At 53.2% G+C, this 23,179-nt stretch overlaps 2 protein-coding genes across 4 annotated transcripts in view; both read left to right on the forward strand.

The window, feature by feature from the left end:
• Nucleotides 1-20,436, forward strand: part of EEF1AKMT2 (EEF1A lysine methyltransferase 2) — a 72,900-nt gene extending 52,464 nt beyond the window's left edge. For 2 of the 3 annotated variants that reach the window (XM_079900999.1, XM_079901000.1), the window contains exon 7: nt 20,315-20,410. In XM_079900999.1, the coding sequence (XP_079757125.1) occupies nt 20,315-20,393 (79 nt within the window). In that variant the 3' untranslated portion in view covers nt 20,394-20,410. Of the gene's footprint in view, nt 1-20,314 lie in introns of all 3 variants that reach the window. The other variant, XR_013824402.1, reaches the window with a different exon arrangement.
• Nucleotides 20,437-20,450: 14 nt separating this feature from the next.
• FAM53B (family with sequence similarity 53 member B) overlaps nt 20,451-23,179 on the forward strand; it is a 74,139-nt gene continuing 71,410 nt past the window's right edge. The window contains exon 1 of the mRNA XM_079900995.1: nt 20,451-20,578. Coding sequence (XP_079757121.1) covers nt 20,501-20,578 — 78 coding nt within the window. The 5' untranslated portion in view covers nt 20,451-20,500. The remainder of the gene's footprint in view (nt 20,579-23,179) is intronic.

Genomic DNA, 23,179 nt, shown 5'->3' on the forward strand with positions numbered 1-23,179 from the left:
GTTCATTGGGCCTGACTGTAAGTAATGCATCGGTGCTGGAACCGTCTCCTTGCCGTTGGTGTGCGCTGATAGACTGAGTGTGGAGAAAAGCTGCGTGGTTGTATACCGCTGGGCTGTCCTGGCCCCGGGCTAGCTGCATTAATGAGATGCTGCATTTTGTCAGGAGTGCAGTCCATTCCTGCTCTTGGGAACGGCTAGACCTCTCCATGTTGGGTTTACATGGGTCCAGTCTGCACGAATCTTCCCGGCTTAGACAGTGCACGCTCCCTTTACAGTCAGGATGGAAACTTCTCCAAAATGCAAGCCTAAGATATCAGGCGGAGCTTTCAGGACCTTGGGCAAGAGTGAAAAAGGGAGAAAACCAGATAAGTCTGGTGCATTTAGCCATAGAACAGTTGCATGAAAGAAGTGCTTGGTAAGGAGGAAGTTGGAGTTAAGAGGATGCACACAGAGTTTTTTTTTTTTTTTTTTTCCGCTCTTGCTTTAAAAAGGGAAAGAATAGCCCTGGAAGCCCAGACTTGATTGTGCGCCCCCCTCTGACACTCTTCTTGCCTTTAGCCAGCCACTCAGAATGGTCTCCTGGGTCTGCCTTCTGTAGCCGGTGGGGACCTGAGAGCACGGCAGATTGGGCTGTGCGCAGAATTGCTCACTGCTGTCTCAACACCCAGAAAAGGGGATACGTTGCATGTGCCTGGAAAGAACCCTGGCACAAAGAAGTTTACAGTGGAAGTTGTTTATTACTTAGCGAGCTGGTGTTTGTTGCGCACCTGCTATGTGCCAAGCACTGTGCCTGTATTTCATCTGATCATCATACAGTCGGCTGTTGGATAATGAGCTCCGCCCCACCGGGAGGAACTGGGCTCCCGGCATATCCCTGAGAGGACAGGTCCTAACAGGCTAGAGCCTGGCTTGGACCCCAGTTCATCTCCTCCATACCCGGCGTTACCCCCATCATGGACCATGCTGCCATTTGAAAGAGGAATCTTTTCCTCCTCTGGATGGGCTCCCCACTCGCACTTTTTCATGGCCTGTGGGCAGAGAAGCAGGTTGCTGTGCGGGTTGACATTTAAGAAAACCTACTTCGTGGAGCTTTCCTTTGACTGTGTTGTTATGGCACAAGAAGTCTTCGTTTGTCCAGGGCTGTTATGAAATAAAAGGCAGGAAACCCCCCTCTCATTTCTATATCTTGCACAGATGTCATCAAAACAGAATCCTGTGTTCTGTGCAGGAGTTGTGATGGAGGAAGCATCTGTTCTGTTCACGATGACCCGACCAAAGCCAGCCATCTGTAGGCGTCAGAGATCCAGAATCGTCTCTTCCATCTGCTGGGTTTACTTGGATTTGTTTAAAGAATTTGGCATGGAAACGCCTTCCTTCCCTGATCCCCCATTGTGGGCGAGGTCTGAAGGGAGCTCTCCTGGTGAGGACAGGGGCGGGTCCCAGGCCCTCCTCTGCCCCCAGTGGTGCCGCAGCTCGCCCACCTCTGCAGGCATGTGCGTGGGAAGGCAGGCCTCCATTGTCCGGGATCGGGAGTATCGTGCTGCTGCTTTGATGTGCTCAGGATTTCAGACAGTCTGCGCTTTCTAGTCCTTTTTAGGCCTTCCTCTAGCTCGGAAGGAGCCAGGAGTGATGCAGATGGATATGCGTGACTGTGGGGTGCTCAGCATGGGCGAATCCACAGGGCCCTTCAAACCAAGGTGTAATGCAGTTGTCTGGGCGATTTCAGAGCTTGAATAATCAGTGTCTGTTAGACCAGAGGTTGTGCACTCGTGGTCTGGGGGCCAGATGTGGTCCTTGGGCAAGATTTGTTTGGCCCCCATGATGCTTTATGCATTTTTGCATGTATTGACAACATTTAAAAAGTGGGATTGTACAAAGAAGTCTAGATTTTCAGCTTTTCCTGACGCATCAGATCTTTCATATTATCCTGGGCCCGCTTTCCCCTGCAGCCGCACAGTGTTAGCCGTCCACCCTCCCCGGGCCACGTCCCCGGCTCTGCGTCACAGTTTCCACCCAGCGTGTTTCACTCGTTTCTGTTCCCTGCTTGGCTCTAGAAGGCATTTGAGTTGGAGATCTCTGGAGTGGACAAGACGTTCAGAAGGTAGATTCAGGTTTTCTGGCCCCCCAGGTTGTATGGTGCAAGGCGGGGCTGTGGTGGAAATGCCCCTTGCACAGGGTCACTCCCTCCGTTATCCGGCCTGTTGTTCCACCTGCAAGGAAACTGACAGAGATGAGCCGGGCTCAGGGCAGGGGAAGTGCTTCGTTCATCTGTGTGGAGCTTTCCCCTTGCTGTTCCCGATGTAACCCCTGATGCGGCTCGGGGTCAGCTCCTCGAACAAGGTGCCTGACTCTTTGGAAGCCGGTCTCCACCCCAGAGTTCATTCCGGTTGCCCTGCGATGCCAGGTGACTTGGGGATCCTTTTTGTCCCCCAGCCCCGCTAAAGTCACTCAGGTGCTTCACCCAGTTTCATCTTCTTAGTCCAAAAGTGCTTCCATGATTTTAACAGATGCTGCGAGATTTTTTCTTTTTAAACAAAGATTTAATCTCTAAATTATCTTGACAGGCAGTCTAGTGGCCACATATCAAGTAGATAACTTCTGCTGGTGGTTGAAAGAGAACAATGTCTTAGGGTGAATGAGAACACGCTTCTCAGAGCCTCTTAGCTTATTCTTTCCGACAGAGACTCGGTGAAGCAAGTGGAAGTAAAGAGCCTCCCAATGGCGATTTATATTCTTTCAGGAATTGAGTTTTTCTTCCCAGATTCCTCCAAATATTTAACATCATCACTCCTTTCGTTTACTTTTTTTCCTCAACCCCATTTTTTCCTCCTCTTGTGGCAAATATTCTGCAAACAATTTTTTTTTTTTCTTCTGATTCTCACACATTTCACTACACTGTCAACCTTTGGGCTTCTTAGTGTCATTCTGGGTTGTTGGCTGAATTTGAGAAATGTGGGCCACAAGTCCCACTGCCTGAAAGCCCTCCTGGCCCCCTGATCTGCAGCAGAAATGTGGCATCCTCATCTGCTTCCTCATCCCCTCCCAGCCAGTCCATTCCATGCCTGGGAGCTTTGTCCGCCCCCTGATTCCACTGGGCTGAGACTCCTGAGAAGGACCCCGAAGGCCCCGCCCCACTGGTGTTCTTGAGTGCATTCTAGGGGGTGCTGGGAACTCCTTAAGGACAAGCACTGGGTCATCTTTATCTAGGTCCCCGCATCCTGGCCTAGACGAAGGGCTGGGGGTGGGGCCTAGGGCTTCCACCCGATTCTGACCTCATGGTCTTTTGCAAGAGACTTAACCTTGATGGACTCCAGTGTTTTCATCTGCAGAATTGTCCCCCCAAGTATCAGGGTTCTAAGTACCAAATCCACTAAAACATTGGTTTTCAAACTTTCGGGGGCACCAGACTCACCTGGAGGGCTTGTTAAAACACTGATTGCCGGACTCCACCCAGAGAGTCTCTGCTTCAGTCAGTGTGGGGTGGAGAGTGAAACTGCATCTCTAACAGGCTCCCAGGTGAGGCTGCTAGCCGCTGGTTCCGGGACCACACTTTGAGAACCACTGCACTGGAACCACATTGTTGAAGCAGGCGCCAAACGCTCCAGTGTTTACCCCGGCAAGGGTTTGGGTCCCAGCCGGTGACTCGAATGCCTGCCCTGCGTATGAGCCTGCTCTCCCTTTTTACTTCCTGCTGTGCAGAGGTACATGCTTACAAAGCTTTGCATCTTATCACCTGGGAAACTGGACCCTAGGTGTCCAAAGATGTTTCATTTTCCAGTTGCTATGGACCGAATGTCTATATCCCCCCCAAATTTGTGTGTTGAAACCTAAAGCCCAAAGTGATGGTATTAGGAGGTGGGGACTTTGGGAAGGTGACCAAGTCATGAAGTTGGAGCCCTCGCGAATGGGATTAGACCCTTACAAAAGGGACCCCAGAGAGAGAGGCCTCAGACCTTCTGCCATGTGAGGACGCATGAGAAAATGACCATCAATGAAGAAGAGCCTGTCAGCTCGGACTTCCCAGTCTCCTGAACCTCAAGAAATAAATGTTGTTTATGAGCTACCCAGTTGATGGTATTCTGTTGCAGCAGCCCCAGCAGAGTAAGACACCAGCCATTTTTATGGAAGCTGTTTATCTTTAGACTCTCACTATAATAGTTGGAGAAACATTTATTTTCTACCTTTAGGTAATTCTTTTTTCTAACCCACTCTCTGCCCCTGCCTCCAACCCCGTTAATCTGGACCCTGGATACCAGAGGAGGCAACATTGATGATTTTGAGTTTTGAACTTTGGTTTCCCACGTAGGTTTATTTTACCCATTCTCATCAAAGAAAGGCCGCACTTGGCTGAGCTAACATCTGGCATGGAGGTGCTGGGTAACCCTGCCTCCTCCTGGGCAGCTTGTTCCCTTCATGTTGCTCGACTTTCCAGGTATCAGTCCTGAGGCCGAGGTGCCCTTTGACTCAGGTGTCCTGAAATGCGTGTCCGCATGTAGTGATGGGAACTGGGGCACCAACCATGCCCAGAATCAGGTGCTCTATCCCTTCTTTCTCTTACCTGCCAACAGATGAGCCCAGCTTGGGCTTCTGGAAGTGAAAGAGCTCTTGTTACAACTGGGCACCTGAGGCCCAGAGCCCGGAAGTGATGTGCCCGCGTCCGTACAGCGTCAGCTGGAGGCTGTACGGATCTGAGCTGTCAGTGGTGGTTGCCTGCCTGCGAAGATTGATTGCATCTCATTTTTGGTTTTCAGTTGTCCAGAGTGAATCTGAAATCACTGCCTCTTTCCTGTCTTTAGCCTAGGATGGAATAGCTGGGAGGCGACGGCAGTCAGCAATGTTGCTTCGCTTTGCAGTTTTGTTTTGTAAAGGAGTGTCCCCCCTTCCACTCCCACTCCTCAAAAACTAGGGGACAATAAAGCAGTCATGGTTTTGAATGAAGCGTTTCTGTGCTGTTTTTCTGACTCCTTTCGTTACCCTGTCCTCTGCCGCCCCCAGACCTAGTCCCCGGCAGCTGAAGCACATCGGCCCTTGTGCTTTCATAGCCATGCAAACACGTGGTGAGCGCGTGCTCGGCACATGCCTTGATCACATATTTGTAGCTCGGGAGTCCGAGACGATCGTGACATTCTCATGTGGGGCTGGAGGTGGCCACTCCCCCTTCCCAAGGGAGGACACAATTGCTGTATTGTCTGTCGGCATTCTGGGCTAGCGGTGTGGGTCAGCGCCGGGGCTGTTGGTGCACTGGGAGATGGAAATAACTGTCCTGCGGCTGTGTACCTTGATGCCGCCGTTTTGTGAAGGGGGGTGGTTTCTGATCCCCTGTGAGGATCCCCTGGGTCGCCTGGCTCCGTTCGGCTGAGTAAAGCACCCGCTCGTGCCCCTTATGGCTCAGCTTGTTGGCCTGGTGCTCTCAACGGCACAAGGCAGAGCAGGACAGGTGTGGCGGGGCAGACCCCCAAGAGCTAGAGGGGAGCCGGGCGAGGTGGGGCCGGGCCAGGAGTGGGGAGGCTGGTGCCGCTGAGGCTGCCCTGGATGGCGGAGCCCCCCCCCCGGCCCAAGGCTTTGTGAGGGGCGCGGGCATCAGCCGGACACGTGCCCGACTGGGCGGCGCGGGGCTGCTTCCACCCGAATCTGGGAAGGGGCCTCACCTCCTGGCTTCCCAGCTCCCTGGGGTGCTGGACGCGTCACTGATGGGCTTCCTCTGGGGAGCCCCTCGCTCTGTCTCCGGCTGTTGAACTCCTATCTGCCCGCAAAGTCCGACACTCATGCCACCTTCTCTAGGACCCCTCCCCAGACCTTTACCTCCCTGCTTGGGTCACAGCTCACTCCTGTCCCGTAGCCTGCATCCCCCCCGGCACTCGTCGTGCCTTGCGGTAAACCTGTTTGAACACTTGGTTTGTGTGAACTTGGTTGGTACACCTACCTGCCTTCTTGCCTCAGCCCCTGGTACAGCCAGCCCGGGGGGTGTTGGACTTGGGTTGGGGCTCTCGTACCATGAGGAAATGACGAGAGAAACAGCGCAGGGTGTGCACAGGATCTGCCTGTTGATTTAAAGTCCCTCAGAGAAGATGCCCTTCGTTCAGGAGCACAGCATCACGTGCACGTTTGACTTCTCCCGGATAATCTTGCCCCTCGACCCCATCGTGCTCACCGTGCAGGCCCCCCTCCTTCTCAGGAGACGCTGGCCTGTAGGGGTGCTGCCTCCCAGCAAGCCCTGAGGGCAGCCAGGTGCTTTCTCCTAAAGGCCGAACTTGGGAAACAAAACCATAGGGAACACCCTGGGCCGAGATTTTCCTGGGATTGGGAGTGCGAAGGGCCGGCCACTTGCCCGCCCGCCTGCCCAAGCAAGGAGCCTCTGATGAGTATTTGCAAGTTTCCAGGAGGTGAGCGGTATCAGACAGAGTGATTTTGTGCCAACCACAGGTTCTGCTTGTGCTCTGCTGCTGTGGAACCCAGACAGCTTTGAGCCCAGCCCCTCCATGGACCAGGAGGTGTAATGCTTCGAATTAGTGTTAACAACACAATTTTGATAGCTGTAGGAAACCCCACAAGCAAGAGGTTTCAATAGCTTTTGGCATCAGGAAAGTTGAGAACTGACTTAATGTAGTGAATGTGTTCTTTGGTTCAGCAAACATTCCCTGAGAGCTGTTCTTTGTGCCAGGTCCCGGGACTCCGGGGACCGTGGTTGGGCTCGTGCCCTCCCGAAGGCTGCAGTCAATGGGGGAGACGGACACACTGCCAGTTCATTTCATGCTCCTTTGGTTCGTACTCTGCAGTTTGGGCGAGGCCTTCCTGGAGGAGGAGACACCTGAGTGGAGTCTAAAAGCTGAGAGTAGTTAGCTCAGCTGGAGGCTGAAGAGGCTGAGAGGGGAGCAGGGGGAAGCAGGGAGCAAGTTCTAGCCAGAGGGCCCAGTGTGAGCGAAGGTCTGGACACGTGGAACAGCGTGGGGTGTTTGGGGAGCTATAAGCAGCTCTGTGTGTGAAAATTAGTCTTTAAGAATAGGCAGTATATGCGCTTGTTACAAACTCAGCTGTGAAAAGTAACTCTCCCCCCATCCCTGTCCCTCATATATACCTCTGCTTCTGTCTCTGGAAGAACTCCTGTCGCCTTTTTCTTTGTTCTCCCAGAGAGATTCCATTGATGCGCAAGTATGTATATATATATATACAATTTTGATTTTTAAAAATTTAGATATTTTTTGCATAGGTCGTACCTTCAAAATTCAAAATGTACAAAATGGTATTCCTTGAAGAGTCTCCTCTCCCCTTTGTTCTCAGCAACCCACTTCCTCTCCCTGAAGACTCTTGATATTAAGTTTCTTCTGTATTATTGTTACATTTATTTAGTTTTACCCAAATAGGAGCTTACTGTGTCCACTGTGTGTCTTTGCTCTTTCACTTAGCGCTCGACTGGAAGATGGTTTCCTGTTGGCGCCTATCAGGCCTTTTGAAAAGCTGCATTTTGTCCTTTGCGTGGATGTCGGGACATTTGTTTATCCTGTCCTTACTGTTAGGCAGTTAAGTTGCTTTCTGTCCTATCTGTGCTGAAGGCGCATATTTTTTTTTGCACCCAAGCAGGCTTATCTGTAGGGCAGGTTAACTTGGCATCTGAGGGTCCTGAGGTTCAGGAGGAGAGCCGCCAGGATGGCAGTAGAATGGCACAGAGACATTGGCCCAGTTTATATTTTGCTTCCTCGCTCTAGAAGTTGCCCTGTTCCTCTTTGTGGAAGGCAAGTGACTTTTGAATTGGGTTCTGCTGAGAATTTGGGGGAGAAACTGTTTCATTCTGGTGCTGCCTCCCATCACTGACCCCTCTAAGAAAGCGGACCCACCGTGGGCTCGTGAAACACCACTCACCCAGGGGTGAGTGGTCAACATTGCTCGGAGGGACTGCTCCTTGGGCACCTGTGCCAGACTCTGACCCTCCTACCACTCACAGCGGCCAGGCAAGGCCAGACCAGGGGCCTGCAGAGCAGCTTTGCCAGCCCTGTCTGCTGGGGCCTGGTGGACGTGGATGCCACTTCCAGGCACTTGCCAGGCTTTGTGCTTCGTGAACATCATGGCTCTAGCAAATGTTTTGTCGATTTATTCATAATTGATGTATCAATTCATAAAAGAATCTGCCCGGGAAGAACACCCACCACGGACTGGGAGGAGGAGATCCTAGCATGGCTTTGCACCCACCCCATCAAGGTTGCGATGCTCTTTTTTTTTTTTTTTTTTTTTTTTTTGCGGTACGTGGGCCTCTGGAGGCGCAGGCTCAGAGGCCATGGCTCACGGGCCCAGCTACTCCGCGGCATGTGGGATCTTCCCGGACCGATGCCGACCGCATCGGCAGGCGGACTCTCAACCACTGCGCCACCAGGGAAGCCCTGCGGTGCTCATTTTTGAACCGTAGAAGGCCCTGTTATGATATCGTGTAATTTGTCTTTTAAAATGTACTCTGCCTCTTAGTGCATTTTATTTTACTTTTCATTTCACTCATGCATCAGTTAATAATTTTTACTTCCTTGGGCAGAGGGCCTGTGACTTACATATGCTTTTGTGCACCACTCCTGTCCTATCAGGCTTTTCAGGGAGGACAGCCTGCTGTTAACTATTCACCTAGCACACCTGAAACTTGGTTTTGGTGTCTAAATGCTGGGCCCTGACCAGTACCTGTTACATTTCATCCATTCTCATCTTGTCCCCTTATTCAGTCTGACAGCTTTTTTTTTTTTAACTTGATTATCGTTATTGTTAACTCTGAGAACGTTGATGATTTATGCCCGTCTCCCCTGGGCTTACTCCTGGTCAAGGAGGCTGGTGTTACCTGTGTCAGCTGTAGCCTTCCTGCTCTCGCACGTTTGGTAACTCCTCCAGATGAGGCTCCTTCCGGGTGAGGCTCCTTCCAGGCGAGGCGAAGGCCAGCTCGCTGGTGGGTGTGGGAGGTGCTCCGAGGCCTAGCTGTAGAGTTTTGCTGCTGACTTAGTGAAATGAGCTTCCTGAGGGCAGGACAAGCTGGCACCAAAACTCGGTTCGATGGCTCCCCTAGAGGACGATGAGAATAACACGACAGTTACAGCGGCCGCGGGCACATTTGCTGCTTTTTCAGGTACTTTGGGATATGTTGTGGACAAACAGTGGAGTGAACCTCTGTTTCTTCCGGGGCCTGGGCCATTTCTGATGACGATGATCTGCTCACCTCTGGAAGGTAAAACTCTCTGAGGGTGTTTTGAGTCTCACTTAGAGCTGTCAAGATTAGCACCCCCCCCACCCCACCAAGGCTCTGGAAGAGTTCAGCAGGGCTTGAATCTGGTTGGCCATATCGTTTCCTCTTTAACCCCCTCGAGGTCTTTGCTCTGAGCCCGGGAGGCCGGGGTTGTCATATCCAGGATGCTTAGAGGAAGTGGAGATGGGTTTGCAAATGAGGCGCCCCTCCCTTCTCCTGCCCGCACACTCTGCCAGAAGGTGAAGCAGGAGCTCAAGACCCACACGCAGCTGCTCCCAGGCTCCTTCTGTTCGGTCCCTGAACAGTGCTAAGTGATTCAGAGCCGAATCTCTGGGCTTTGCTTTGAATTAGGACCTCAGGGCAGCCCTTCTTACAGGAGCCTCTTTCTCCTCCTGAAGAGTCAACAGTCTGGTGCTGTTGAGGTCCTTCTGCAGGCAGATGGCCGTTGTTACACATAGAATGGCTCCCTCGCCACCATGCTGCAGCTGATGTCAGAGTCATCTTAGTAGAGTTTGTCCCGCCCTTCAGAAGCCCCCTGGGAGGCACCAGAGAGATGGCTTTGGGAATTTGACTGAGAGGTGCCCCGGAGCTCACGGATACCTGTCGTTATGACGGACCTGTCTGGCAGTCTCTCTGAAGAGTTTTGTTTTGGCAGATGACAGCGTTCTTGACTGTGCGGTGCAGCTGGCCGTGTGGGGGGCAGGGGAGAAGGCGGAAGCCTCAGTGTAGATTGGTTAGCCCGGCTGATTAATTTCTATACCAGACCCTGTAAAATCGGTCGGATCAGGAGGGTGAAGTCCTGGTCTGCGAGGTGAGATCAGGGTGTGACCTCCAAGTGGGTGGCAGATGGGAAACCTGGTTCTCGTGTCCCTCACAGTTCTTACAGAGCTCCTGGTCCCCTCCTGCGTCACCGCCCGTGTTTCAGTGTGATGCTTGTGTCACCGTGTGAGGCCACCAGCCCCCAGGTCCCTGAGATGAAGAGAGGCTGCCTCCCAGCTGTGTCCCCGGTGCCAGCTGCTGGGAGGCTCCATTTGCTCTGTGCAGCGGCCCGGGGCTTCTGTGAGGGCAGTGCTGGTGTGTGGCCGGGCAGGAACGGGGACGCTCCCCCTGCCCGAGGGGCTCCTGGGACCACACTGGCATGAAGCGTGCGTGCAGCCTGGGTGAGGGTAGGTCATCCCGCAGGAGGGAGAGAACGTTGCTGTCTCTGGGCCCTAAAGTCCATAAACATTTTGCAAAGGAAGCGGCTGTTTTTGTAGCAGGAGGTAGGAGATGAAGGTGTGAAAACCGGTAAGTGACTAACTTCCTCGCCTTCCAAGAAACTCCTTATTCTGAATGTTGTTAATGTCACTGAAAGACACAAAGGTACCCTGGTGTGCTTAAGGACTGAGTTTGGAGAATGCACCTGTGCAAGCCTCCCCACTCGTGCCTGTAGGTACGTAAGAGAGGGGGGCAACCCCACCTCCCGGTTACCTGCCCCGAAGGAATATGAAGGTGGCTTCCCACTCTCCACTTGGCCATATGGAAGGCCACGGCTGAGGCTCATGATGGCGGCCAGTGAGAGTTTGGCCTTTGCTGTTGTCCGGTCTCCTGCGACCTTGAACACTGGAGGTCAGGTCTGGGCAGGACCGGGAAGGCCAGCTGACACACGGCCACCAGAGCAGTGGCTGCAGGACGGGCATCATTGGCCCTTCCCACCCTCTCGCGGCTCACGCAGCCCCTTCCGTGACTGAGTCTCCTGCTCCCTCGGGTTCCCGTTTGCATGTCACAGGTGAGGAAACTGAGGCTCACAGAGGCAGCGTGACCTGGCTGAGCCACACAGCTGATGCATGGCTGCACGTCGATGCTCACTTGGCAGAAACAGAGCCCGTCTGAGCCGGTCTTCCATTCGTCAGGTGAGGGGTCTGAGGCCAGACAGGGGAAGTGACTTGGCAAACGGGCCAGAGCTGCTCGGTGGCAGAGGCAGGGCCAGAACCCATGTGTCCCAAGTCCTGCTGTCTTCACACAGGCCACACTGCCTCTTGTTTGGGCTTCTCTATTTTTGTTCTTCTTTAATTTTTTTTTAACCCCTCATCTCTTTTGGTTTCAAATCATGGTTTGATTAAATTCACTGTACTTGTAAATAGGTCTGACTGAAGAAGGGGTCATGGTCGTCTTAGGCCATAAGTGGCTTAACATTTCAGTAGATTATCTCTGGGGCCCCTGCTGTGTCTCACCGTCCCCTGTTCTCTCCCCTCCTCTCCCTCATCCTGGTCTGGAGGACAAGGCGGTGTCTAGTCTGTGCTCCCTCAGTAAGTACTGGTTCTTCTCCCCCCCACCCCTCATTTCCCTCCTTTTGAGTTTGCTCTGCAGATCCTAGTCCATAGGACGCTCTTCTCTTGTAGGGTTTGGCAGGTTTAAAGGACTTGAATGGTAGCGAGAACTGCAGGGCCGCATATAGGAAACTTGCCTGTCAGTTAGTTCTCATTGATGAATGAGCTCTTGACACGTCATGCATGCAGTTGGCTTGAGTTTCAAGAAGCAACACAGGCTGCCTCGTTCCCATGTTCACATTTGTTTTGGCTCTGGGTCTCAACACTTTCATGTCCCTGAATAATGTTCTTCCTCCCCCTCCTCTTGAAATTGTTATTTGCTTAAAAACACAGCAAATCCCTACAACACTGGGAGAGTGACTGTGTAAAGTCCCAGAGAACAGACTCCCAGTTTGGTTCAACAGCTCATTTACTGTTTTATTTTGTTTCCCCTCCATTAAGACAGTCTCATAAGGGAGCCTGGGCCACTTTCCAGCCAGGTAATGCGACTGCTAGTCCTTTCCTGAGTGTGGGCCTTCGGTGGCCTTTGATTACCTGAAGGTCTAGTCCAGGGAATGTATATTCACCCCAGTCACTGAAGAAAACACCTCCAAGGACACACCTTACTCTGGGGCGAGGAATCAGGGGTGGGGTAAGCATGCTGTCTCTAAGGACGGCAGATGCTTTATTCTTGCAGCAAGAAAGTGTTGCACAGCCCCCCCTGAGAGTCTGATGCAGCCGCATGTCAGCTGTGTGGTTTAGCCAGGTTGCACTGCCTCTCTGAGCCCAGTTTCCTCACGTGTCACGTGCAGACAGGAACCAGGGTGAACATGAGACTCAATAATGGACTTGATTGTCCAGCAGCTACATCTCCCAGCGAGGTGCTCAGAGGAGTCCCAAGCATGTTCCGTTCCCCTGCCCAGCCACCCGTGCTGTAGCTGTGAAGACGTGGTCTGTGTTAACTAGTTCGCACGTGCTGAGTAAGGGCCTGCTCTCTGCTCGAACTGTGCTCACCGAAGGACTCACCTCAGTACCCCTGGCCCCTCTTCAGGTGCCCCACTCTGCAGACCTTTCCTTCCTGAACTTCCCACTCGCGGGGGCAGAACAAGGCTTACTTTTTACAGATCACAAAGCTCAGCAAAGTTCTGTTACTCGCCCAGGGTGCCACAGCTCATCCAGGATTGAGCTGGAGGGGAAGTGTGACTTCCGGGCCTCGAGTTCAGTGCTCGTCCCCAGGTGTGCTGTTGATTCAGGTTCCTGCTGTGACAGGCTCTGTGCTGAGACCAGAGGAGGCCTGAGGCAGGGCCACACCCAGACAACATGTGTGGAGGGCGGGCTCCCCGTGAACACCCTGGAAATGGGCTTGGGGAGAAGGACGGGAGTTGGGGGGGAGCTCTGGGGGAGGGGCAGCAGAGCCCCAGGGAGAGGGGGGCCTATGGACACAGATCCCGGCTGATGTAGTGAGGAGCCAGAACCATCCCCCAGGCCTGGGGGCACCCTGGCTTTCCCGGAATGTACTTCACCTCTGCACGGCACCCGGCACGGCTGCCCCTCCATGTGGTTAGGGATGGGAATCAGTGCCTTTATGTTTCACCCCTACCCTCTCACTTCCCCACTCCCTGCCTCAGTGGAACGTCTAGTGCCGGTTCATCATTAAGTCCAGAAGGTTGAGGTGTGGCCTGGGGCACCACAGGAAGAGCTTATAGGGAAGAGGTGTCTTGCAAACCCAGCATCTGTGCTTCAGCTTTTGGTCAGTTTGAGAAATCAAATACTTACGGGATAATTAGGACACAGTTTACGGATCCTGGAGTAGAAGTCTTGGTGGTTCAAAGACTTTGGAATTCGGCAGATGTGGCTTGAGTCCTGTTTCACCCTTTACAACTGGATGACCTTGGGCCTGGACCTCAGCTTGTCCCTCTGTAAAACGGAATAACAGTAGTGCCCACTCGTAGGGCTCCTCTGAGGATACAGTAAGCCTGGGGCCTGGCACTGCTGCAGTGGCTGTTCTTATTTTATTCATGCACTGTTAAAAGGTAGACTCCGTGTCACCTGTTATTTCCACAGATACAGACCAGGAAGGTACTAGGAAAATGGTGAACAAAAATGTATTTTTTTCCTGGCTATTGCCTCTATTGTGGAGTTTCCTTAAATCAGTAATGTTTGGTATCAAACATGTCCTTGGGGTTAAAGTATTGACTTAAGAGGTTTCATCTGTCTCTCTTTTTCTGTCGGTGTATTGCAGGCGGTGAAGGCATAGCTGTCTTTGATCAGTTATTTTTCAGGAGGACCTGAAGACTTGGGAACCTGGGCCGAGGGAATTAGTTTAAATGTTCCACTGCCGTCTGGGAAACACATTCTCCGGGCATGTTCTCTTATTGAAACTCCAGACTCTCTTTCCAATGTCAACTCGGTCTGGGAAAGTACGGGCTGTTGATAAAGTTCCTAGGCAGCTTTTAACTTGTATCCTTTAAACTCAGATGCCTTAGCAGCAAGCAGAAGGCATCCCCGGACAGATTTACTTCCCTGCTCTTGGCAGATGTGAGCCTTGACTGCGACCAGAGGATTCTTCTGCCTGCTCCACCCTTCCATGGGTTTGTCACAGGATCTGGCAGAAGGCAGCATGACCCTCTGAAAGATGCCCTTCCCCACATGTTCATAAATTTGCTTCTAGATCCTGCCCACAGATTGCTTTTGTCACACCAACAGCTGAAGTTACGAAAGTTTAAAAGTGCATGCAGCCTTCCCAAAGACCTTGTAGAATTGCTGTTTTTCTCCCATTTCCTTTGCTTCATGGGAGGGGGAAGTGGAAGCTCTGAAAGGAATGACTTGCTTGGGCCATCAGGAAAATCACTGTCAGCGGCCAAGGTTATGTTTAGGTTTTGCTCTGAGTCCTGTGTTGGGGTGGTGAGATATTCTTCTGCCATAAAACCAACTTGTACAAGTAGTAAACACAGGATAAGGATATTAAAAGAAGGAAACGTTTAATTGGGCGAGTTCCAGCGTGGTTAGTTTCTTTTCTTTAAAGGGTGGCTCTTCAAAATGCATGACAGAAACGTTTGGTAGACTCCTGTAATCTTCTGAAGAGTTATATAGACTCTCAGAGTTTGCAAAACTTTTTTGCATATATAAAGGCGTTCAGCGCGCACCGGGCAGGGTTCCCATTTGCCAGAAGCCGAGAGTCTCAACCACAGTGATATCAGACAGCTGGGTTCGAGGGTTGCAGACGCCCGAAGGCACATTGAAGACTGCAGAACAAAAGCAAGAAAGTTTCATGTTAGGAAGGACCCGTGTGAGAAAGTAAAGTTGCCCCCTGTCCCTGCGGTGTCCTGAGGAGACAGACCTGGATTCAGATCTCACCCTCACCCCCGCTAGCTGTAGGATCTTGGGCAAATGCTTGATTCATTTTCCTGGAGCCTTGGTCTTCTCATCTGGAAAATGGGAATACTGTTAATAGCAATGCCTGTTCACAGGAATTCGAGAGATGAAATGAGAGGAGCCCAGCCCATAGTTGGTCCTCAGGGAGGCGGGGGCTGGGAGTGCAGCTGGGAGGGGGCGGAGGGGGCTCTGGGGCCAGGGTGCCACGGGGCTGGGTTGAGGCCTCTCACTAACCGCGGGCAGTGTCGCTTGGTGCCCGCTGACCATCCGTGTGTACCCTGGGGAGTGGGCACCGGTGTCGGGGGCCTTCTCTGTGCTGCGCTCTTTTATACACATTTTCTTACCTGACTCTTCCAGCAGCCCCCAGAGCAAAGGTGTTCTCACTTTCATTTTAAAGATGAGGAAACTGAAGTTAAGGGGCTTGGGAGGTGAGGGGGAGGCTGCCCAGTCCCTTAGCACGCCTCCTTGCCTCACGCTGCATCGGATCCCCTACAGGCAGTGGCTGCCACGTGGCCTTCTTTAAAAGGAATTTTATGTGTATATGCAGTACAGTTCACTCTTTGGTCTTCACTTCTGTGAGTTTTGGCAAATGCATAGACGGAGTGGGCTTTTTAAATTTAAAATTTTGATGTAAGAAAAAATTATTTTCTGTTTCACTTTGTATCTCTATGAGATGATGGATGTTCACTAAACTTATTGAGATCATCGTTTCATGATGTATGTGAGTCAGGTCGCGATGCTGCACGCCTGAAACTTACACAAGGCTGTATGTCCATCATATCTCAAAAAAACTGGAAGAAAAAAAATTTTTAACTTTTGAGATCATTGTAAATCCACGGGTAGTTGTAAGAAATCATAGAAATCCTGTGTACCATTTACTCAGTTTTCCCCAGCAGTAACATGTTGCAAAACTATAGTACAAGTCACAAGCAGGAAATTGACACCCATGCGATACAGTCGAGATACAGAGCATTTCCATCCCAAGGATCCCTGCCGGTGTCTTTTCATAACCACCCCCGGCTCCCTCACCCCCATCCCAAGCGCCCGTTCAGATGCCCAGCAACTACTAATCTAGTCTTCATTTCTGTAATTTTGTCATTTCAAGAATGTTATGTAAATGGAGTCATGCAGTAATTAGCCTTTGGGGACCGGGATTTTTCACTCAGCATGATTCCCTGGAGATTCGTCCAGGTAGATCTCAATAGTTCCTCCCTTTTTAGTTCTGAGGAGGGTTCCATGGGATTCTGTTCCACAATTTGTTTAGCTAGTCGCCCGTTGAAGGACATCTGGGTGGTTTTCTGGTTTTGGCTGTTGTGCATAAAGCTGTTATGAACAATCATGGGCAGGGTTTTGTGTGAACACAAGCTTGCATTTCTCCGGGATAGATGCCAAGGAGTGCACTTGCTGGGTTGCGAGGTAGTTGCTCGATGGGGCTTTGAAGGATGCATCTGGTATGGAGGGGCAGGTAGGGGTGGGGGCTTTGCTGCAGGTGGACACCAGTGGGAAGCACAGCCCGGGAGCTCACCCCTGATACCCTAGGTGAGTTGATTCATCTGTCTGTACACTGTTACTACTTACATCTGTTGTGTATTGATATATAAAGCGCCCGGTACACAGTAGGGGCTCAGTAGATAGAAGCTGTTCTTAACATGGGTTAAGAGAAGACCCACCAGGCCAGAGCAGGATCTGTGCCCCAGAGGTGATCTCAGGAGGCCTTTCCCTTGCCCCCTGTGGGCCCTGGGGCACCTCCTTTTTACCTTGGGCAGAGCTGTGCACCCAGTCGTCCCTCAAAGGCCGAGTTCCTGGCTTCTCCCTGAGAAGTAACTGGCCCCGTCCTCAGACTGGGCTCCGAGTCTCTGGACGGGCACTGGCATTCCCCAGTGAGCTTGGCCAGGCCCATGCCATGGATCAAAGGAATCCCAGGGAATTCCAGATTGTGCCAGGCTCTGATGGTCTGGATTTGCCTCACAGGGTCTGAGAATGTGCCCGGATCATTTCAGATGTTGCTACGATTTAGCCGGATTCCAGAAACGTGTGGAGCTCTTGCTGTAGTCAAGGCACCGACCTGGGTGCTGCAAAGGGTTCAAAAAAAATCATTCTCTTTCAGCAGATCCACCCAGCCAACTCCAGCTCCTTTGGGAGCATCCTATGGCCGCATGATAAGGTCTGGCACTCGGAGCCTTTGGTCTGGGGTGACTCTGTCTTTCCAGCCCCTTGTCCTGCTGCTGCCCCCTCTCCACGTGCCCCGTGTGCCTGCCAGTAGTGTGCTCACTGCCCCCCGCCTGCCCCCGCCTGTACAGGCCAGGCTGCCATCCTACGCTCACGCTTCCCCCTTCCCAGGTGCCTCTTCCCTTCCTGTTGAAATCTTGCCTGTTTTCTTTTTGATCAGAAAGGCGTTATATGCACTGGATGAAATCCTCAAATAGCACGTGTCCGTGTGTAAGGCTATACACTCAAAGTGCCTTCTCCCACTCCAGGGCCTCATGGTTATGGGACCATGCTGTACTCCTCTTCTTGCTGTTTTCGTTTACAGTGTTGTCTTAGAGAGTGCTTCGTATCTGTACCATTAAAACTGCCTCATTAACACTGCAGTAGAGGTGACATGGTATTTGTTTACATAGCTACACTGTGATTTCTGTTACCAGTCACCTGCTGATGGCCGTCTGGGTTGTCCCCACTCCTGGGCTCTTCCAGGCAGTGCTGCATGTCATTGGTCCCTGTGCCAAGGGGTCTGTTTATGACTCAGCCCCAGGGACCCCCTCCTCCATCTGCCTTCCGTAGCTGTGGTACCTGTGTTCACAGTACTGTGTTTCCACAACTCCTGAAGACAGGGCTCGTGCAGGACCTTCCTCCTCCTTCCAGTGCCTGCCGTGTTTACTGACTGCCCAGTTTCCAGGAGCATATGGTGCTCTGGTATTCACCAGTCATGCTGCCTCTGTGCGACCTGGCCTTTTGTAGGGGCTCCAGTGGGAGCAGAGCTGCGAGAGCTGGGACACCTGCACCGCTTCCTCCATCCAGCTTCGTGCTTGGTACACAGCGGCTGCATCGGATGGGCTAACGTGTTTCCGTGGCGATAAGACTTCTACAGCATCGTTCTTACTGGCCGCCTACTGTTTCACCAGAGGCATGGGCCATAATACAGCCAGTTCCCCCCCGCCTTTTTTTTAAAATTTATTTATTTATTTTTATTTTTGGCTACGTTGGGTCTTCGTTGCTGCACGCGGGCTTTCTCTAGTTGTTGCGAGCGGGGGCTACTCTTCGTTGTGGTGTGCGGGTTTCTCATTGCGGTGGCTTCTTGTTGCAGAGCACAGGCTCTAGGCGCGCAAGCTTCAGTAGTTGTGGCTCGTGGGCTCTAGAGTGCAGGCTTAGTTGTAGCACACGGGCTTAGTTGCTCCGTGGCACGTGGGATATTCCTGGACCAGGGCTCAAACCCTTGTCCCCTGCATTGGCAGGCGGATTTGTAACCACTCTGCCACCCAGGAAGCCCAGCTAGTCTCCTCTTGATGGAATTTAGCTTTGAAAAGTTTTGATGGAATTTCCCTTTTAAAAAAATTTGAGAGGACAGATGCTTGGGTGTCCATTGCTGAGAAAAGATCGGGACTCACAGGCTCCCCCATGAAACTAGTGGCAGTAGCTACTTGTTTATTGAGTTCTTCAAATGAGCTAGGGCTTGTCACCGAGCAAGCCAAGCTCTCTTTTCTTATGATACAGAGTCATCTTCTGAGGCAGGCACTGTTGTCCCTATTGTATGGAAAGGCAAACCAAGGCTCAGAGAGTAAGTAACTTGGCAAAGGTCACTCAGACGATGCATTTCAACAGCTGGGATTCCAGCTCAGGTGTGCTTGGCTCAGGACCTGAGCTTGTAACCAGCGAACCCTCCTGCCTTGTTAGGGAAGAAGGGAATGGGGAGGGTGGGTCACCCCTGGGCCTGGGGTGATGGCTGGCGGCTCCAGAACTGAATCGAGGTTGCACCTAGGGAGAAGACGGCCTCCATCAGGCCTCGTCTCCGTCTCTTGAAGGGAGAGTCCACAGCACCACTCCGGGCACTCCCCTGCTCACGTGGCCCGCCCTGCTCCCACGCCAAGCGTCCAGGGGGCTGGCTGGCATCCCTGGCTCGGCTTTCTGGCCAGACTCGGAGGAGTGATCTGAAATTCTTTGCTGGGGCAGATCATACTTGGTCAGAACGTTTCACTTCTAGATTGATGTGGCTTTGGAACTCTGCATCAGGTCTCCCAGTGTGACCTGGGAGCCTGGAGACTCCACCGGCCCTCCCTCCTGAACAGTCAGTCCTTTGAAAATGTATTGATTTCCCTCCTTCCCTTCCCTGCTTTTGCACTTTGGATGAACCTTGTTTTCGAAGAACAGTAGAAGGTAATTTTCCTGTGCTCGCCAGCTGGCCCGTAATTGAGCAATTTCAGTAACACCCACTGTAAAGTCTAATCGAAGTAAACAGGAAAATATGATTTACAATCTGGACGGCAAGTAAATACCAGGGTGCAATTAATTTTTACACAGAGCAGCAGATTCTAAAACATTTTCCTGCACTGACCAGTTTGATTTTAATTACAGATTAGGAGCTGTTGTTATCGTTACTTTTTACTTTTTGATGGAACCTGATGATCTTCAGGTTCCTCGGACCTCTGTGACTTCCTCTGAAGGTGTAACCACGGAGGGTGGGTTGGAAATAGGATCAGAGAACTTAATTTGTAAGGAGCGATTTTCCCAACCTGGACTGCAGGCTGCACTCTTTGGGCTTTTGCTTGGTGAGAGATAAGGGTGGGTCGGGGAGATGCTCCGGGCTGTGTAGAACGATGATGAGAGAGGGTCCCATCACTGCTGGGAGCTCAGAGGGGTGAGTGCAGGCCGGGACTTGGTTTGGCTCATTCTGAGGAAGGGGACGGAGACGCCCTGTGTTGCAAATGTGTCATTTCGGAATCGTGGTGCTTCCAAGGATGGGAAGTATGTGCCTTTAAATGGACCCTCCTAGTTCTTCCAGTGGTTTCCTTCAGACCTGGGCGGAGAACAGGAGCCACCTTGCCGGCTGCAGGGTCGGCCCGTGTCTGACCTCAGCCGACCTTGGGCTGTCTGTAGGGCTAGCTCAGTGTAGGAGGTCACACGGCTTGAGTGCACTTCGGGGACAGCAGTCTGTGAGCAGCCCAGACCCCGAGATCTGTCTTAAAGGTGCCACAAGGCTGAGCTGGGTCACTGTTGTGCCCACCAGGTGTTGGCTTTAGGGACACCCTAAGGCTGGCCTGGGGGTGGGTGAGGACTCCGGGAAGGCCATTCCGGCCTTCGTGGCCCCCGCCAGGTTACCTCTCCTGCAGCGGAGAGGCGGTTCTATTCCCCAGCGGGGTCCCAGCGTGCAGGGGAGGGCGCGGCTCTCTCGGGGCCCTGGTCTGCGCCAGTCCTGAATCCCTCTGCGTTTCTTTTATCTTTCCAGGGAGTTGACCACACTTGTCCGTTTCCTGGAAGAGCCCCACCCTGCGGGTGAGCAGCCGATGGGGAGCTGTTTCTGCTGACATCGTCATCCGGGGGGTGCCCAGGAGGTCGCCTCTGCCCAAGTCTGCCCACCCGAAGATGGCTCGTGCCCACCCTGGGCTGGCGCCCAGTGCCTGAGGTCCTTACCATGGTGATGATCCTGAGTCAAAGCCTCGACAAGCAGGGAGCTGACCCCGTAGCGTGCAGGACCTTCATCCCTGAGCTGGTAAGGACCTGGTGGCCTGGCTTCTCTGGTGACCCTTTTGAGGCCCGATATCCAGGTGGGGCTGTGGACTGAGGAAGAGGCCTTAGCAGATGTGCCCAGAGGGCCCGCGAGCAGAGCTCTGGGAGCCGTGGCAGGAGGGGCAGTGGAGCAGAGTCACCCAGAGCCCGGCTTCGCCCTCACAAGAAGGAAGTAGCCAGCCCAGATCTGAGTCCTCTGGCGAGCGGGGAGGGCAGGCCAGCACCCTGGTAAATAATACCAAGCGTGCTTCTGCCGCCCCTGCCGGGCTGAGCCCCACATTCCTTCTGGTCTCCACCCGGTCAGGGAGGTAGTTTCCAGAAGGCGGGGTGGTCAGTGAGAGCGAGAGCTGCCGCCTCAGCAATGTCCAGAGTGGGGGGCGGTGGAGAAAGAAGGCGCGGCCTGGCGGCCAAGGTGGTGGGCCTGGTGGCGGCCGCCCCCCGCAAGGGTTGTCCTCGGACCAAGTGGCCCGGTGAGCCTGGCCAGAGAGGCAGACAGCCGGCCTTCTTAGGCCGCGAACAAAATGGCCTCCTCACCCTCCTTCTATGGCCCTAATTCCTCGGAAGTGGGTGGGCTGCTCCCCTGCAGGGGGAGCTGAAAGCAGTCCCGCTCGGGCATAAACACTCTTGTGGGGGGTTTTGCACGTGGGTACGTCCCAGGGATTCTGCTGCTTCTGTGGTCAGGGATGGGGGCACTGTCCGGGGTCATGTCACCCAGCGCCCCTCCTGACGCCCTTCACAGCCCCTCGTGAGACCCCACGCTAGCACCTAGTGGGCTTTCTCCCCCAATCTTACCCCACCACCCAGGTCGAGAGCAGGCAGGTGGGTCTTAGGTCCTCATAAGAGCTTGTGAAAGCCACCAAGACCTGTGTCCACTCCTCAGGCCTTCACGGAAGCACCTTGGGCTGAAGGAATTCCGTAAGACAAGTAGGGTCTCTGCCCATCACTCCTTCCTTTCCAACTTGTGTTGAATATATATCTGTCAGTAGATTCCCTCTCATCATCCCCACTGCTGCTGCTCTGGTCCTTCCTGCATACTCTCTCATCTGGATTCTTTTGGGAACTGGCCCCCGCTCTGGCTCCTGTAGCCTGTTTGCATTACCCAGCAGCCAGAGGGAATGCAAGTCAGACCGTCCCACCTCTGCTCAGAGCCTTCCACAGGCTTCCCGTCTCAGGCTGAGCAAACACCAGACTCCTGCTGGGATGTATGAGGTCCGGTGTACTCTGGCCCCCGTGACCGCTGTGCTCTCTCTCCGCTGCTCTCCGCCACTGACTCTGTTCAAGCCACGCCGGCCTCCCTGCTCTACATGCCTCAGGGCTTGTGCACTTCTTCCCTGGCCTGGAACGCTCCCCGTTAGCAGGACTCTCTCCCTCCCTCCTTTTCTTTGGCCACTTGGCCTAAAATCTAATTCCACTACCTCCCCTACCTCCTTACCCCCATGTACTGCCTGTCCCCGTTTCCCTGTCCTTTTCTTTCCAAGGCGCTTAACCACTTTTCTAACATCTTGATCTCGTTCACTGAATGACTCCTGCCCCAGAGTGTGAGCTTCACGAGGCAAAGGACCTTTGTCACTCTCGCTCCTTGCCGAACACCCAGTGCCTGACCCTGGGACCTAGTGCGTGGCAGGTGTTCAGGGGATATTTTGGAGCGAGCGAATGCGGGTCCCTGTAGCCCAGCTTCTCAGCTCGTCATCGTTCAGTCCCTTCTCTGCTGCTCAAGTTCACGGCTGAGGGGGTGCAGGTATGAGTTGCTCTGTTTTCTGTGGTTGGTGGGTGTTTTCCCGCTGAAATTAAAGCACTCGTGTAGAGTAGCTCTGACCAAAAAGCAACGGCTCTCAGGGTGAGGGCCTCCTGGAGGGCCCAAGGGAGGCCCCCTCTGGCTCCAGCTGTGCTGTTTGCCTCAGTTGCCGCTGCTGAACTTGGTTCCATCTGGGGGTGGGCCTGCCTGGGCTTGGCCGTGGAGCTGGGTCCAGGGCCCGTGGGCCCGTGGTCAGCTGAGCCAGTCTTCAAAGAGACAGGGCCTGAGCCCTCGCCAGGAGGAGTGCGGCCTCCCAGCCCCAGCCAGGGAAGGAAAACTCATCTTCTCAGAAAAAAAAAAGGAGAGAAAGCCAAGGGAAGCAAATGGCCATTGAAGGGGGCTCAGTGGCTTCACAGGTCGGGGTCTGGCCTTTCTTCCCACACCCCTCTCCTTCTTGGAAAGTCATTGCCTTCTGTGTTCCTTCTCTTCTTGCCTCCCCTGGACTCCCGGATGGGCAGCCCAGCTATGGGCAGCAGCCACCTTCGGAGAGCGGCCTTCTCCTGTGTCAGTTGGTGGGTGCATCACAGGTTGTCAGCCCGTTACAGGTCTGGCCTGGTTCTGCTCTCACGGTGCAGGTGGAAGCACGATGAAGGCAAGCAGGAGGATGGGAGCGTAGTCTGTGTGGGGCCTGCGGAGTTGCCGTCACCCCTGCCTCTCCTGGAGCCTCCCCCAACCTGCTGAGGGGTGGGGACTCGTCCATCTCTACCTGCTATACAGGCAGGAAACAGAGAGCCCAGGGGACGGAGGGCCCAGGTCACACAGCTGGCGAGCAGGGTGCCAGGACGCAGG

Source organism: Stenella coeruleoalba, assembly GCF_951394435.1.
Source record: "Stenella coeruleoalba genome assembly, chromosome: 16".
NCBI lineage: Eukaryota > Metazoa > Chordata > Mammalia > Artiodactyla > Delphinidae > Stenella > Stenella coeruleoalba.